Source organism: Lipotes vexillifer, unplaced genomic scaffold, assembly GCF_000442215.2.
Source record: "Lipotes vexillifer unplaced genomic scaffold, Lipotes_vexillifer_v1.1 scaffold230, whole genome shotgun sequence".
Lineage (NCBI taxonomy): Eukaryota > Metazoa > Chordata > Mammalia > Artiodactyla > Lipotidae > Lipotes > Lipotes vexillifer.
In genome coordinates, this window is record NW_006775143.1 from 4,594,068 (window position 1) to 4,610,674 (window position 16,607).

General features: G+C 47.8%; 1 protein-coding gene across 1 annotated transcript in view; it reads right to left on the reverse strand.

Moving 5' to 3' along the window:
• The window catches only part of ORM1 (orosomucoid 1), a 3,637-nt gene extending 533 nt beyond the window's left edge, over positions 1 to 3,104 (reverse strand). The window contains exons 1-5 of the mRNA XM_007449734.1: positions 2,988 to 3,104; positions 2,475 to 2,617; positions 2,157 to 2,227; positions 1,226 to 1,333; positions 978 to 1,081 (exon numbers count right to left, since the gene is read on the reverse strand). Coding sequence (XP_007449796.1) covers positions 978 to 1,081; positions 1,226 to 1,333; positions 2,157 to 2,227; positions 2,475 to 2,617; positions 2,988 to 3,104 — 543 coding nt within the window. The remainder of the gene's footprint in view (positions 1 to 977; positions 1,082 to 1,225; positions 1,334 to 2,156; positions 2,228 to 2,474; positions 2,618 to 2,987) is intronic.
• Between the last annotated feature and the right edge of the window lie 13,503 nt (positions 3,105 to 16,607).

Sequence of the window (16,607 nt, forward strand, 5' to 3'; positions counted from 1 at the left end):
CGCGCAGGCTTAGCGGCCATGGCTCACGGGCACAACCGCTCCGCGGCATGTGGGATCTTCCCGGACCGGGGCAAGAACCCCTGTCCCCTGCATCGGCAGGCGGACTCTCAACCACTGCGCCACCGGGGAAGCCCCCTCACACCATTTTGAAGATGATGAGAGTGAGGCTCATGGTGACCTGCGGCCTGTCCGAGGTCCCCCGGCCAGTGGACGGCGGCAGTAGGCTGCTGGCCACAGGACCAACTCCAGTGTCTGTGTTCATACGCCTTTTCCCGGGGTTCCCGAAAGCGGGGGACTATTTGTGCCACTGGTGGTCACGGGAAATGACCTCTGGTGGCACAAATCTGTCTAGATGGAGATGTTTTTATTTTAATAATCATGAAAGTATTTCACATGTATCCACAAATGTGTAACCAGTTTTTGGTTTTTGTAACCAGTTTAAATCAGCTCTGTGATTTCAGATATTATTGCACAGGACAAGACCATGTAAAGCCTTGCATTTAACACAGGTTTAAAGGAAAGTATTAAGAAGATTATACAGATAATGCTCAGTTCCAGCAAAAACTGGGACGGTGGTCCTGGACTTGCAGTTTGGGTGACACCTAAAACCACAAGACTGATTCCCCATCACGTGGGCATTAGAAGCCTGGGGGTGTGGCAGGCAGCTGTAAATGATCATTCCCCGTGTGCGTGTCTCTTTCCCAAGTTCACCACACCTTGGCTATGCTCTTCCCCTCCTGTTAGCCTTTACAATCCTCCCCACCTGCTCCAGGCGTCCTCCCTGATTCCCAGTGACTTTTCCCTCCTAGGCACTCATCCATCACTCGGGGGCCCTGCAGTGAGGCAGGTGCTGAAACAGGATATCCTGCCTCGCTGCGCAGCTTTGACTGACAGCTTCCGTCTCTGGGCCTCTGAGGTGGTCCCCCAAGGTGGGACCACCCTCAGGGTGGGCACTGCCCAGTCCTCCTTGCACTTACCTTTTTCTCATCGCTGTACGTGATTTCTGACTCGTGAATGCCTACGCACTTGATGGCATCAAGGAACTGTTCCTTCTGCTCCTGGGTCACCTCTGGCTTGTCGGCTACAGGATGGAGCAAGGGGGCCGGGTGAGGATGATGGGGGACCTAAGTGGGAGGCCAGGGAGGGCTGGGGTGCCGGGGGTCCAGCCCGAGTAGTGGTGGTCCTGGGGTGAGGCTTGGGTAGAGTGGGAGTTTGAGGTGTCTACCATAGAAGGACATGCCCACGTTCTTCTTGCCATTCCAGGAGGCAGAAAGCATGAAGGTCTTGGGGTGCTTGGTGAGCAGCAGGTCAGCAAAGTGTTCTCTACCCGACTCTGGAGGAGAGAGCCTCTGATGAGACCACGGGGGCGGCACAACAGTTCCTGTCTCACGGGGGAGGAACCTGGGTGTGCCCAGGGCCACACAGCCAACCAGTGAAGACCAGGGGTTGTCTTAGGCCACTGGTCACTCGCTCCTCCTGGGTGCCAGGCTCTGCACTGAGCACTCTCTATGTGTGGAATCATAGGAGCCTCACATGGACCATGGCTGTCAGAGCCCTTCTCCCCATTTTACAGATGAGGAAATCAAGCTCAGACAGGAGCCTCGGGGCTGCAAAGTGGTGTCCATTCAATTCCATCAGCATCTGTGTGCTCCTACTAGGAGCCCTCTCTGCAGTGATGGTGGGGAAATGGGCGAAGTCACTGCCTGCCCAACGCAGACTCCCACCCTTAGCTCCCCGAAGATAAGGAGTAGTTGACAGAGAGGTAGGACTGGAGCCAGTCTGGGGTTTAGATCCTATTTCTAATTATAAGCTGTGTGACCTCGGGGAAACTACTTGACGTCTCTATTTCTCTGTTTCCTCATCTGGTCACTGTAATGTCCTCCTAGGGTTGTTTGTGAGTATTAAGGGGATTAATCCATGTAAAGCACTTCAAACAGTGCCTGGCACATAGTAAGAGCTCAACAATGTTGGCAGTTATTACTGATTATTTGCTGTGTGCAGGCACTGGGACCACAGAGATATAAAAGGTGGGCCTGTCCCGTGTTCTCTGTGTTCAAAGCCCCCAGGGCCTTAGTCCAGGCCCCCGTCTTTAGGCTGGACAACCCACCATCTCCCCACTCCACACAGCAGCCCTCCACCTGAGGGCTGGCCCTCACCGTATGTAGACAAGGTCCCATTCTCGCGATAGACTGTCACGTAGCTGGAGTTGTAGATGCACTTGTTCCCACTGCAGTCAGACAGGAGAGGGGAGAAAAGCAGGAAGATGGTCAAGAAGTGGACGATCACCCACCTCAGTCATTGAGGGCCGAGAGTCAGGTGGCAATTGGAGTCAATGCCCCCCATCCCTCCCCGCCTAGTCCATCAACGGGAAGCCCGAGGCCGGGAGGGAAGATGGGCTCGCTCAGGGTTTTTCTGCAGCTGGGAATGGAAGCCGGAAGCTGAGGCTGAGGGTGAAGTGGTGTGTGGGGTCTCACGTGGTCTGGTACTCTCTGAGAATTATCTTGTCCTCCGCGTGCTTGGGCTCAAAGTAAAAGAAAGCTGCCTGGATCGATCTAGCCGACTCATTGTACTCGGGGTTTCGGAAGGCCGAGCCGATATAAAACCACTTGCCAGAGAGCTGGGGAGAAGCCAGGAACTGGTGATGGAGGCTGGAGCTGAATCCTTGAGAGTCAGCTGGGATGAGACTCAGCAGATCTCTCCCCTCATTTTACAAACAAGGAGACCGGGACCCCAGATGAGGAGTGGACGTGCAAGAGCTCACTTGGAGGACCAGACATCTCCCCTCACCCCCCGCCGACCCCTGGGCAGCCCCTCCTTGCCCAGTGCAGAATTGTTCCCTGCTGAGGGACCTTGCAAAGAAATGCCTCCAGAGGCTGGTCAGAATTTCACCCCAGGACCCAGGATAGAAAAGGATGGCGTCAGGAGGGCAAAGGGAAGCCCAGAGATGGAAGCAGCTGCCCATGGCACTCAGGGACTTGGGCACTCACCCTGTCCAGGGTGGCATTGGTGATGGGCGCCACCGCCGTCAAGTTGGTGCACGCCGGACTCTGGGCGTCCAGCAGAGGAATGAGGCTCAGGACGGCGAGGGCCCAGGGCAGCACCATGCTGAAACCACGAGGCACCTGCAGCCAGGCAGACTGGTGGCTGGAGGGTGCCAGTGACCTTTAAAGTAGCTGTGGGCGGGGCCCTGGAGGCAAGCTATGACACAATCTGGTGAGCTCTTGAAAAGGTCTCACACAAAACCTTCCCTCCATCCCACAAAGCCAGCTGTAGGTAAAGCCTGCAACCCCAAGTCTAATTTGGGTTCCTGACCTGGAGGAGTTACAAGGGTCCAAAGGTCTGGCCGTTCAAAGCCAAGGTGAATGTGGGCCGGACTGATATTAGTTAATGTGTTTAGATATTGATAGAGGGGCCTGTCAGCAAACTCTCCTGTTTTCATTCAATTCCTGTCCTACTAAGCGCCAAGGCTTGAGAAGGACCCAGCCGTAAATCAAGTGCTGAAAGCAACTTAGAGAGTTCCCAGGTGAGCGTAGGGGAGGGGGGAATGAGCGGGGGAGGGGTTTAGGGGTGGGAGGTGAGGGCAAACGTGGGATCAATTCCAACTGAGTGTGGTGACAACTGTGAAAGAGCGAAAGTCCGGAGGGTCCGCAACCTGGTCCTGGAGGCAGGGACCTTTCCAAAAGAAAGGGGCTTCCAAGTTGAATGTCTATTTCCAGTAAATGTTTTACTTGAACCACCTCTCCGTATCTAAAACAGGAAATTATCGCTGCGATGTCCCCACCCACTGCTATACAAGCAGGGCGCTTGCCTCTCTTTTCACCCATATGTTCCCAGCCCTGAGACAGTGCCCAGCAAGTAGTGGACGCTCAGTGTATACCATGGCATAAATAATTCCATTGTCCATTTGCATTTCTACATGACGGGGTCAAATCTTTATTCGAATAAATAAATACTTTCCAAAAGTACTATTATGATAAGCCTACAATTTTGTATTCTTATTCATTTCATGTATTTTGAATACTTTTTCATGTGTCAGTATAGTCAGCAGTTGTAATTTGAATGGATGCATAACCTTTCATTCATTTCTTGGATTCTAACTTCCTTGAGCATGTCCTCTCTTTATATTTATAGCATTTTATTTTATTTTTTCCAGCTTTATTGAAATATAGCTGTCTATATCATTTTATATTGTGATTTTTCCTCTGATGATATGTGTCAGAGAGCCTCCCAATTTCTTTCAAGAGAAAGAAAAACATATGTCTTTAAAATGCAAGACTTTAGCAATATTTAAAATTGCCCCCGATACACACACAAATAAATAAAAATAAATAAATAAATAAATAAAATAGCCCCCAAACTAGAAACAATTCAGATATCCACCAAGAGGAAAATGGAAAAACAAATGGTGGCATTTTCTTACAATGGAATATTACTTAGCAACAAAAAGGAATGAACTACGGATACATGTAACAGCATGAATGCATCTCAGAAACATTATGCTGAACAAAAGAAGCCAGACTCAATAGTGCACGGACTGTATGATTCCATTTATACAAAGTTCTAGAACAGCCAAAACGAATTATAATGGTAGAAATCAGATCAGTGGTTGCCTTGTCATTTGACCGCCAAGGGGCCTGAGAGAACTTTCTGAAGTGGATGACCGTGTTCTGTATTTTCATTGTGGTGGTGTTTACACACGTATGTATATTTGTGAAATTCTTTGAACTGGAAACCAAAAATGTGTGCATTTTACTGTAAGCCAATTATACCTCAATTAAGTTGATTTTCAAAAACCTCTCCCCCAAAATAGAGAAAACAAAAACCTGATAAATCAAAGAACACTAACGATTTTTAATGCTGCACCAATCTAGCAATGCAGAAATGAATCTTTCTCTACATCCTTGTCAGAATTGGAATTTCCCTTCTTTTTCTTTTCTTTTCTTCTTCTTTTTTTTTTTTTTTTTTTTCCCGCTCAGTGAGTGTTTTGAATTTGCATTGCTCTAATTGGAGTCTTGCAAACATGACTGGAGCTCTTCAAGAGGGAAGAGTGCAGGTGAGGGAGCGTGTGGTATGTGAAGGACCAGGATGCTCTCTGCGTGGCTGGAGCCTGTGATGGGGTCGGAGTGATGGGGGCTGATGCTCGGGGACGTTGATGGGAACCCGAGCTGCAGAGCACGGAAGCCAGGCCGAGGAGTTTGCAGTGGAGTCTCGGGGTATTGGGGAGAAACGGAAAAATTTTAAGTGAGGTGGAGGGGGGTTGACTAGTCAGATTTGCTCTTTAGAAAGATCACTCTGTCTGTCTACAGTGAGGAGAGCTTGGTAGAGCAGTTGGGCAGTTGTATGGTCCAGGTGTGAGATGATGGGACTGGGCACAGATTCAAGACACGATTTTATGGAGATGCTGAACACCATGTGGGGACAGTGCCACTTTAGACCTGGGCCACTGGGCCTCCTACCTGCAACCCAGAGCTTTAGAGGCCCTCACATACCACACACACACGGACACACACATACAAGGACACACACACGCAAAGTTCATTCAACAACACACAAGCACCTCTGTCACTTGGGATCTGGTACCTGGTATTGGCAAAGGGTGACCCATAACCCTAAACATCCTTCGTCACAACCAACCGTGTTCAGACCCCAGGGGAAAAATTCTTCCCATCTTGTACTCTATCCTTGCAACATCAGGCATTTGGACATTATATCCAAATGTCCTGAGGCTTTGCGGGTGATGCTACTGCTGATAAAGTAGACAGACACCACTTCAGAATTCAGGGAGGATTTGAGTGGACTTAGAGGTAATGAAACTGAGCAGGACCCTGCGGGGGCCCTCCTGGGTTAAAAACAAAAACAAAAACAAAACAAATTTCTTTTTTATAGAAAGAAAACAAAATGGGGGAGGGGAGACTTTAGTCTCCTAGGCCTTCTCTGAGTCCCAAAGAGCAGGCTCAAGCAGTTAATCATTAGGACTACAGAGACACAGGATTCCTCCTCCCTCCTGAAGGGATGTTGATAACAGAGAACAATCTGATGCATATCTTTGATCTGTTTTGCAGAAACTAAGACTCCAACCCAGGTGGAGGATGGTGACTACATCCTGAGCACAACCACATAAACCCCAAACTAGTTGGAACCAGAAGGTTGATGATAAAAATTTCTGAAACATCCCCTTGTTACCTCACTACCAACCAATCAGAAGAAGGTCCACAAGCTGATCACGCATCCTACAACCGCCAACACATATATATGGAATTTAAGAAAAAATAAATGTCATGAAGAGCCTAGGGGTAAGACAAGAATAAAGACACAGACCTACTAGAGAATGGACTTGAGGATACGGGGAGGGGGAAGGGTAAGCTGTGACAAAGCGAGAGAGTGGCATGGACACATATACACTACCAAACATAAAATAGCGAGCTAGTGGGAAGCAGCCGCATAGCACGGGGAGATCAGCTCGGTGCTTTGTGACCACCTAGAGGGGTGGGATAGGGAGGGTGGGAGGGAGGTAGACGCAAGAGGGAAGACATATGGGGACATATGTATATGTATAACTGATTCACTTTGTTATAAAGCAGAAACTAACACACCATTGTAAAGCAATTATACTCCAATAAAGATGTAAGGGAAAAAAAAAACAAAAACAACCCTCTCTCATTTACCCTCCTTGCCTTTAAAAACCTTGTGCCCCAGCCAGCTAACGAGATGGATTTGAGACAAGTCTAGGTCTCCCATCTTCTGTGTTGACACCTCCTCGATTAGTAAACCTTTCCCTGCTCCAGACTCTGACATTTCAGTTTGGCCTCACTGTGCGTGGGGCATACGAACTTGGGTTCAACAACAGAAAGAGAAAAGACAGCTTTCTCATTCTTCCCTCTCAGCATAAAGGCAGTAAGTTCTTGCCACATTAGCTCTTGCTTCCCAATAGTACTGAGAATCCATTTTTTGGTTTTTTTGCAACGTGTATTTGGGGAGGCCCTCCTGATTTAGAAATAGGCAGTATTTGCAAGAGTTGCACATGGCAGCTGAGAGATATTTTGCAATATGAAATCATTCGTATTCCTGTTAAATTCACGTGTAGGTAGATGGAACACACATTAGGCATGAATCTGATTCTTGATATCAGCAGCTAGAGGTTGAATGCTAGCATTGTGAATAATTTAGAGCTTTATAAAATTTTGGAACAAGATTTAAGCCATTGATTAAATTTCCAAAACTTAAGTTGTAAAGAGTCAGCTTTATTTAAAAACTTTTGATTTATAACGTTTAGGTATTTAGACCAATGGTCTTTGGGCCTTCCTTTGTTCGTGCGAAGAAATGCTAGGGTTGCCTGTGTTGGGGAAGGGTGAACAGGGAGGGCCAGTAAGGAGCAGGACTCCGCCTTTCTTTTACCTGGAGCAATTCAGCTCTGGCCTAACCTGCATGCCCCTTGAAGCAAAACCACAGACAGTGAGTGCAATATACAGTAAGTCTAAGTCCCCTACATACGAACTTTCAAGTTGCGAACTTTCAAAGATGCGAGCATGCGTTCAGTCCGTGTCAGGCGTGAGTGAAACTGCAGCTCGCCCTCTGCCTCCTGTTGCTGACGATCCTTCAGCTCTACCATCTCCCACCCCCTCTCCCTCCTCCAGTCAGTAACTCTCCTTGCCTGTTCACTCGATGCCAGCCCCTGGATGCCAGCTGTTGTACTGTACTACTGTACTTTTCAAGGTACCATACTGTAAGATTAAAAGTGTTTTCTTTATTTTTTTGTTTGTTTTTTATGTATTATTCGTGTGAAAAGTATTATAAGCCGATTACAGTACAGTACTATATAGCCGATTGTGTTAGTTGGGTACCTGGGCTAACTTTGTGGACTTACGAATAAATGGAACTTAACGAACATGCTCTTGGAACGGAACTCATTTATATGTAGGGGACTTACTGTAATACAAAATATATACTTGGTCTCTACCTCCCTTTCCTGGCACACAGCTCATAAAACTCTTGGGCTCTCCATAGTGATACTTGTCTTTTTGTATGCTAATAAGATGTCTCTCGGGTGGGGGTTCCTGGATAGACTCAGGTTGGGAGCTGGTTACCAGGGGAACCAACTTTGTGATTAGAGGGTTGGAACTATCAGCCCCACCCCCTCACCTCTGGGAAAGGAACTGGTGCTGGAGATTGACTTGGTCACTGATGATGACCAGTGAGTTAATCAACCATGCTCACGTAATGCTGCTTTCAGTAAAGAGCTAAATGATGGGATTTGGAGAGCTTCCAGGTTGAGGAACGTGTGGAGGTGCTGAATAGGTGGCCAATCCTGTTGCCAGAATCTCGACTCTCTGTGCGCCGATGCCGAACAGAAATACCGAGACAGAGATTTTGGAAGGTAAGAGAGATGGCTTTATTCCTTTGCCAGGCAAAAGGGGAAAACAGCAGGCTAGTGCCTCAAGAACTGTGCCCCCGCTCCTGGGGAATTACAGGGGTTCTTACAGGTGGAGTTCACAGTCCGAAGTGAGTGATAAGGATCAAAATGGTGAAGGTCTTGCATCCTTCTTGCATTATTTCAAAACAATCACCGCTGGCGTCAGGCAATCGGGTAACCGTTTGTCTCTGGGTTATCAGCCTGTGACCTTCTTTCTGAAATGCAAACAGCTACAAGGGGTGATTTGCTACAAGAGTGAGTAGGGAGAATAAACACTAGAATTCACAGAGAGAGTTAGGGAGTGATTTATGCAGGACATAATTCACACAGAGAGTTAGGAAGTGATTTGTGCAGGATATAATTCACATAGAGGCTAGCTTTGTGAAGGACAGATCTAGTTACAGATACTACAGATTAGTAACAGTTAAAGTAAAGCTAGGAGTGATTAACTCTTTCAGGCCCGTTTATGTTTCTTCTCTGTTGCCTTTACTTTCCTTGTTCTCAGGAGAAGAAAAACTTCATTTCTATTTTAGCTGCAATCCAAAGAGGGTGTGGATGCTCCATGCCCTTTCCCACATACCTTGCCCTATGCATCTCTGCTATCTGACTATTCCTGAGTTGTATCCTTTTATACTAAACTGGTAATCTAGTAAGTAAACGATTCTCCTGAGTTCTGTGAGCTGTTCTAGTAAATGGCCAAACCCAAAGAGAGGGTTGTAGGAACCTCTGATTTACAACTAGTCAGTCAGAAAGAAGCACAGGTGACAACCTGGATTTGTGATTGGCATCTGAAATGGGAACAGTCTTGTGGGACTGAGCCCTTAATCTGCAGGACCTGATGCTAACTCAACTCTGGTTAGCGCTGAAACCGCGTGCCCCTAAAACCGAGTTTCTTTACTGAGTTTATGATTAATCTCTCTATCCAAAATTTTATTTCCTTTCTTGTGCAGCCCCTGTTCCCCTTGGGATTGAGGAGTAACAAAGAAAAGGGGAGACTGAAACTGAGCAGGACCCTGCAGGGTCTTCCTGGGTACAAAAGCCTCTTCATGGCCCCTGTTTCTTTTTTTCCTTTAATATTTATTTGTTTGTTTGTTTGTTTGTTTGTTTGTTTATGGCTGCACTGGATCTTCGTTGCTGTGCGTGGGCTTTCTCTAGTTGTGGCGAGCGGGGGCTACTCTTCGTTGCGATGCACAGGCTTCTCATTGCAGTGGCTTCTCTTGTTGCAGAACACGGGCTCTGGGTGCGAGGCTTCAGTAGTTGCAGCACTTGGGCTCAATAGTTGTGGCTCGCGGGCTCTAGAGCGCAGGCTCAGTAGTTGTGGCGCACGGGCTTAGTTGCTCCACGTCATGTGGGATCTTCCCGGACCAGGGCTCGAACCCATGTCCCCTGCATTGGCAGGCGGATTCTTAACCACTGCACCACCAGGGAAGCCCTGTCCCCTGTTTCTTGCTTGCTGAAATGAAGGATCTTCCTAAGCCTTCCCCGAGTTCCAAAGAGGAGGCTCAAGCAGTCCTCCTGAAGGGATGTAGATAACAATCTGATACATATCTTTGAGTGCTTCTGCAGAAACTAAGACCTGCACCCAGGTGGAGGATGGGGACTACATGCTGACCACAAGCATGTAGACCCCAAACTAATTGGAACCAGAAGGCTGATGATAGAGATTCCTGAAACATCCCCCTGTTACCTCACCATCAACCAATCAGAAGAAGGTCCACGAGCTGATCATACATCCTAAGACCCTCTCCCCTAACACTTTCTTTTAAAACCCTTGCCTGAAAGTCACTGGGAAGTTCCAGTCTTCTGAGCATGAGGTGCCCATTCTCCTTGCTTGGCACCTGCAATAAACGCTGGACTTTGCTTCACCACAACCCGGTGTCAGTAGATTGGCTTTGCTGCATGTGGGGCAAGTAGACCCAAGTTTGGCTCAGTAACAGTGTCAGAACTGAACTGAAGCGTAGGACACTCAGCTGGTGTCTGGAGAGTCAGAGAACCACTCGGTGTCGGAGAAAATCCACACACTTGGTGGCCCGAAGTCTAGTGAGCAGAGGAGAGAGAAATGCAAGTTTCCCCTCACAGTGAGAAGGGGGGTGCCTCCCCTGGGAAGGAGTGAGTGGTCCTCACCGCCCTCAGCCTCAGGCTGCCCCTGGAGGGGCTTCTCAGTCTCCTCCCAAGAGGCTATAGCCAAGCAGTCTCTCCAAGCACACCCAGCACTCACCCTGACACAGTACAATTTCCTCTATCTTCTTACATTTTAAGGATGCCTTAGTACCTCCATGAATTGAAGTCTTGGGCAGCCCTCCCCAGCCTGCCTATCTGTCCCTGGCACAATGTCAAGAGAAGTTTGGCAGGAAAGAGATAGAAAAGCGATCAGCGCAGTGTACGATGCTGGTAGAGAGTTGTCCTGGTTCTACCGCTTGCTGTGTGACCTTGGGCAAGTTACCTAACTTCTCTGTGCCTCAATTTCCCTACTTGTAAAATGTGGATAATAATAATAAACTCCACTTCACTGGATTGTTATGCATAGTCAATCAGTTCACATTTAGACGAACTAAATATCAGATGAAACAAACTTGCTTCTAAGGGTCCTTCTATTATAATAACCATCACCATCTGTTTAATGACAAGGAAAGACAGATTCCTGCATTATATAAATACTTCGGTGACTGCAGGTTACATCCTACTTCTAAAGACATCAAAATGCAAAGCTATGTCTATATTAGATTCAGGAAAATAGGATATTTTCTCCATTAGATACTTGAGAAAACCAGTGGCCCAGAAGGGTAAGGTGACAGGGTGAAAAGATGAGGTTTCTATAATTAGGGAAACGCACCATTTTGAAATGATTCACTTCCTGAGAAAACCACTTTATACAGATTTCTGGCCATTTTATACAAGGCCAGGGCTAAGCTCTGTGTCTGACAACTAATTCGTGGTCTTATCTACGTGAGCAACCACAAAAATACACGGGCGGAGCAAACAGTCCAAATTAGGAACTTTATGTCTGGGCTGAGGAAATACCAAAAAATGTTTGCTCAAATTCACATCCTGTTTTGTGATCTTGGGCAACTTATGTAACCTCTTTGGACTTTAGTTCCCCCATCGGAAGATCCAGGGTGACAAAGCTTGCCCCTGAGGGTTGTGCATGAGATGACTACGGATTATAGTCATAATCATGGGAAGTGTGCAAGAAATTGCAGCCACTATTATTTTGAAAGGTGCTATTAAGGGTTGAACCATATGAAACTGTGGATTTTAAATTATTTATTTATTTATTTTCATTGAAGTTGATTTACAAGTTGTGCCCATCTCTGCTGTGCAGCAGAGTGACTCAGCTATACACGTACAGACATTCTTTTTTAATATTCTTTTCCATTATGGTTTATCACAGGATATTGACTATAGTTCCCTGTGCTATATATTAGGACCTTGTTGTTTATCCCTTCTAAATGTAACAGTTTGCATCTACCAACCCCAAAATCCCCGTCCACCCTCTCCCTCCCTCCGACCCCTTGGCAGCCAGAAGTCTGTTCTCTACGTCTATGAGTCTGTGAAGCTGTGGATTTTATAGGTCAGAAAGCAGTTGAATATCATTCAATTTCACCCAGTTCATCCAACTATTATGGAACAATGGCCTGGTCTGTGGTTGGAAAGCAGGGAAGGACATGTCACTCCCATTTTCCTGGGAGAAAAACTGAGGCCCAGAGAGAGAGAATGACCCACTCAAGGCCATGTCACAGTCAGGAAGCTGAGACCAGAATCCACCTGCCAGCCTCACCCCTTCTTGCCCATCCCTCTCTCACTTTCCCAGCAACAGGCTGCTGGTCATCATGAGATGTGACTGTCCCTGGCTGGGGCTTGCTTCACTGTGGACAGAGCGAACACAGGCCTGGGGTTTCCCCTGGAAGTCCACCGTGGCTGTTTCTGGACACTGGGTTGTGAAACGGGAGATTGGGAACTGTGGGGCTGCCAGGTGGGGAAGAGCTGCCTTGTGTCCCTGACAAATTCCTCCCACTTACCCTTGCTGGGAATGAGCTGGCCCAGCTTCAGTGGCTTCCCCAGCCAGGTCACAGAGGCCTCCTGGAATGGAGACCGGACTGAGACTGCTGAGCAGCATGGTTCTAACATAGCCCCTCTTCCCCTTCCCCTCTGGCCCTTCTTCCTGACTCTCACCTTCCATGTCGTCAAAGCTGCTGACTCTCCAGCGCCCCAAATGGTGCACAGACCTCTTTCCTGTCCTCCCAGCTCAGCCAGCTGCCCCCGCACGGCTCCACGCCAGTGCCCCATCACAGCACAAACTTAACCTGGTCAATGCAAACCCTGCTCTTCTGTGCAAACCTGTGGCTTGTCCTATTCCCAGCCCAGTACTCCAGGCTTCCCCTGACGCTGTGGCACCATTTTGAACTACTTACTGCTCCCCAGATATGTGGTGCTACCTTTATTTCCAGGCCTTGGCAGGTGCTCTTCCCCATCTGGCTAACCTCTATTCATTCTCTCTCAGCCTTGGCTTCTGATGGTAAATTTTTTTTTTTTTTTTTTATACATGGTAGTGTTTTGACTGAAAATACTTGTCAGGTCTGCTTCTCATATAAACTTATGGCTGCACAACTTATGAACCGTGAAGATACCTACTCCCTATCCAGTTTAAGGTACTAACTTCTCTCTTATTCTTACTAGAAAATAAAGTATGAACAACAGCTCAATTGTCTTTTTCTGTGCCCCATTGAAGCATTACTCCAAAATAGAAACCACTGTTCCAGAACAGGGCACGAACCCGTGTCCCCGACATCGGCAGGCGGACTCTCAACCACTGCGCCGCCAGGGAAGCCCCTGATGGTTAATTTTATGTTGACTTAACTGAGCCATGGGGTACCCAGATATTTGGCTCAACGTTCTGGCTGTGTCAGTGAGGGTGTTTTGGAGATGAACATTTGAATGGGTAGAGACTGAGCAAAGCAGATAGCCCTCTCGCACGTGGGCGTGTGGGTGAGCTGCATCTAATCTACTGAGGGCCTGAATAGAATCAAAAGGCCGAGTAAGAGAGAATTGCTCTGGCCTGACTGCTTGAGATGGGTATCAGTCTTTTCCTGCCTTTGGACATGAACTGAAACATTGGTCATTCCTGGGTCCTGAGCCTGCCAGCCTTTGGATTGGAACTACACCATCTGCTCTCCTGGGTCTGGAGCTCGCCAGTTCACCCTGCAAATCTTGGAACTCATCAGCCATCATAATCACGTGAGCCAACTCCTTATAATAAACCTCTTACACACACACACACACACACACACACACACACACACACACACAGGCATGCACGCACACATGCTCACATACACACACATCGCATTGGTTCTGTTTCTCTGGGACCTTGATTATAGTGTCACCTCCTGACTATCCTCCCCAAGCTGACACTGGGCTCTGTGGTGCCCCCTTTTTGCTTCCCTAACCCCACACTTGGTCTCCTGCTCCCTTGTTTCCTAACCCTTAACCACACAAGGTCCAGCCTCTCTAGCTGCCTCTGCCAGACTCAGAGCCCCTCAGACAAGCTCTCAGATCCATCATAACTCCAGTGCCCACACATGGCTTGACAAAAGGAAGGTGCCGCTGATAAACACGTGTCAAGGAACTAAAAGTGGGAGTTCTTGCGGGGAGTCCTTCCACGAGATCCAGTGCCTTCGACACGCTGTGCTCTGCGGCTACAGCAGAGAACAAGCTACATCTCCTTCCCTCACAGAGCTTCCTATGGGGAAAACAGACATTAAAGTGATTGACCTTTTCCCCTCTGCAAAACGGGAAGCATGATGGAACAGCTGGGCAAACTCCTTGGCTGTGGTGATACCCGGCAGACCTCAGGAAATGATTCAGGAAATGGGCCATGCTGCCTCAATTTCATTTTTGATTAACTGTCAGTCAAAGAAATGAAAAGAACATTCTCATCTCATTTCCAAGTTGCTGCTTTTTTTTTCTTCAGTGTCGGAAAGTCATTTTCCAGATTAAGGAAATAGTGCAGGGTCATGATTCTTGGTACTTGAGTTTGTACTAGAGTCTTCAGGGAGGCTTGTTAAACACAGATTGCAGGGCCCCTCGGGGTTTGTGATTCAGTCGGTTTGGGAAGGGATCGAAAATTTTGTGCTGCTCACCAGCCCCTGGTGCTGCTTGTGCTGGTAATCCCAGGGCGCCACACTGAGGACCACTGGCCTCATGCACATAACACTGCCGTCAGCAGTCTTGGGGTTGAATCACAGCTTTGCCTTGGCCTCACCAGGTGACCTCGGGTACTTCGGCGGACTTCAGTTGCTACCTTTGTCAAACAGGAGGGTGGACTTGGAGGCATGGGAATCTCCAAGCTCTTCCAGACCATGAATCTTGGGCTCCATGGGTGGAAGTCTGGAGCCACCGCAGGGCAGCGGCTCCCAGGGCTCACTGTCTGGGGTAGGTGTCAGTGTGGGGAGGGTAGAGAAGACCCAGTTGCCTGTGGACTGAAGACCTAGAAACTTACAGCTAGCTTTTTCTTAAAATTAATTAATTTATTTTTTGGCCGCGTTGGGTCTTCGTTGCTGCGCACGGGCTTTCTCTAGTTGAGGCGAGCGGGGTCTACTCTTCGTTGTGGTGCACGGGCTTCTCATTGCGGTGGCTTCTCTTGCTGCGCAGCACGGGCTCTAAGCGCGCGGGCTTCAGTAGTTGTGGCTTGCGGGCTCTAGAGCACGGGCTCAGCAGTTGTGGCACACGGGCTTAGTTGCTCTGCGGCATGTGGGATCTTCTCGGACCAGGGCTCGAACCCATGTCCCCTGCACTGGCAGGCGGATTCTTAACCACTGCGCCACCAGGGAAGCCCGACAACACGTTTTTAAAACGGGGCGCAACTGCTTGTGATTTCTTCTTTCTCTTAGATGAGAAGGGTGGAAAAGTTCTGATTTCTCCAGTGTCCCAGGGAGGAGGAACAAACTAAGGAAGAAAGTACTCTGAACCAAGAGTCAGGAGATATGGGTTTCAGGTCCAGCAGGTATTAAGTATGTCCCAAATATTGAACGGGACATACTTATGCTAAAAACATATTTGTTGTTTATCCGAAATTCAAATTTATCTGGACGTCTTGTATATTTATTCACTAACTCTGGTTAACTCTGTCTCCCAGATTCTCACTCACTACTTCCAAAGCAGGTATTGTTGGGGCCTCTTTCAAGAATCTCACAGGTAAGAATTGTTCCTATTGAAGCACTATCCTTAACCACCAAAAGATGGAAACAACCCACATGTCATGAACGGAAGGATGAGTAAACAAGATCTGGTTTATCCATAAAATGAAATACTATTTAGTCATAAAAAAGAATGCAGTATTGATCCATGCTATAAGGATGAACCTTGAAAACATTATGCTAAATGAAAGCAGTCATTCACAAAAGGTCATACATTGTATGATTCCATTTATATGAAATATCCACAGTAGGCAAAGCCATCGACACAAAGCAGATTACTGGTTTTCCAGGGGTATGAGCAGGCGGAAATAGGGAGTGATGGCTTCTTGGGTACGGAGTTTCCTTTTGAAATGATGAAAATGTTCTGGAAGTAGACAGTGGTGATGGTTGCGTAACATCTTGAAGGTACTAAATGTCATTAACGGTCAGTTTTATGTTATGTGTATTTTACCAAGTTAAAAAAAAAAAAAAAAGAGGCTCTCATGTTAACCTCAGTATACCTCCTCCCTGTGTGTTATTGGTTGAATTGTGTCCCCCCAAAAGATATGCTTCCCCATTACCTGTGAAGGCAGCCTTATTTGGAAATAGGGTCTCTGCAGATGTAATCAAGTTAAGATGAGGTCATTAGGGTGGGCCCTCATCCAATATGACTGGTGTCCTTAAAAATAGATGGGATTAGAGACACACAGGGAGAGCATCATGTGACTGCAGTGGCCGAGACTGAGGTGCTGCCCTGCTAGCCAGGGACCGCCTGGCACCTCAGGACAGAGTAAGGAACCTCTCCTAGAGGCATCGGAGGGATCGTGGCCCTGCCAACACTTGGATTTCTAGTCTATAGCACACTTCCAGCCTCCAGAACTGCGAGGGAAGGCCTTTCTGATGTTTTAAGCCACCAGGTTTGTGGACAGTGGCCAATGGGACCCTACGGGACCCACTCCCTCACTTTTAGGGTCCCTCCTTCAGGGGGAGTAGCATAAACAGGGCATCCTCTAAGCCTCTTC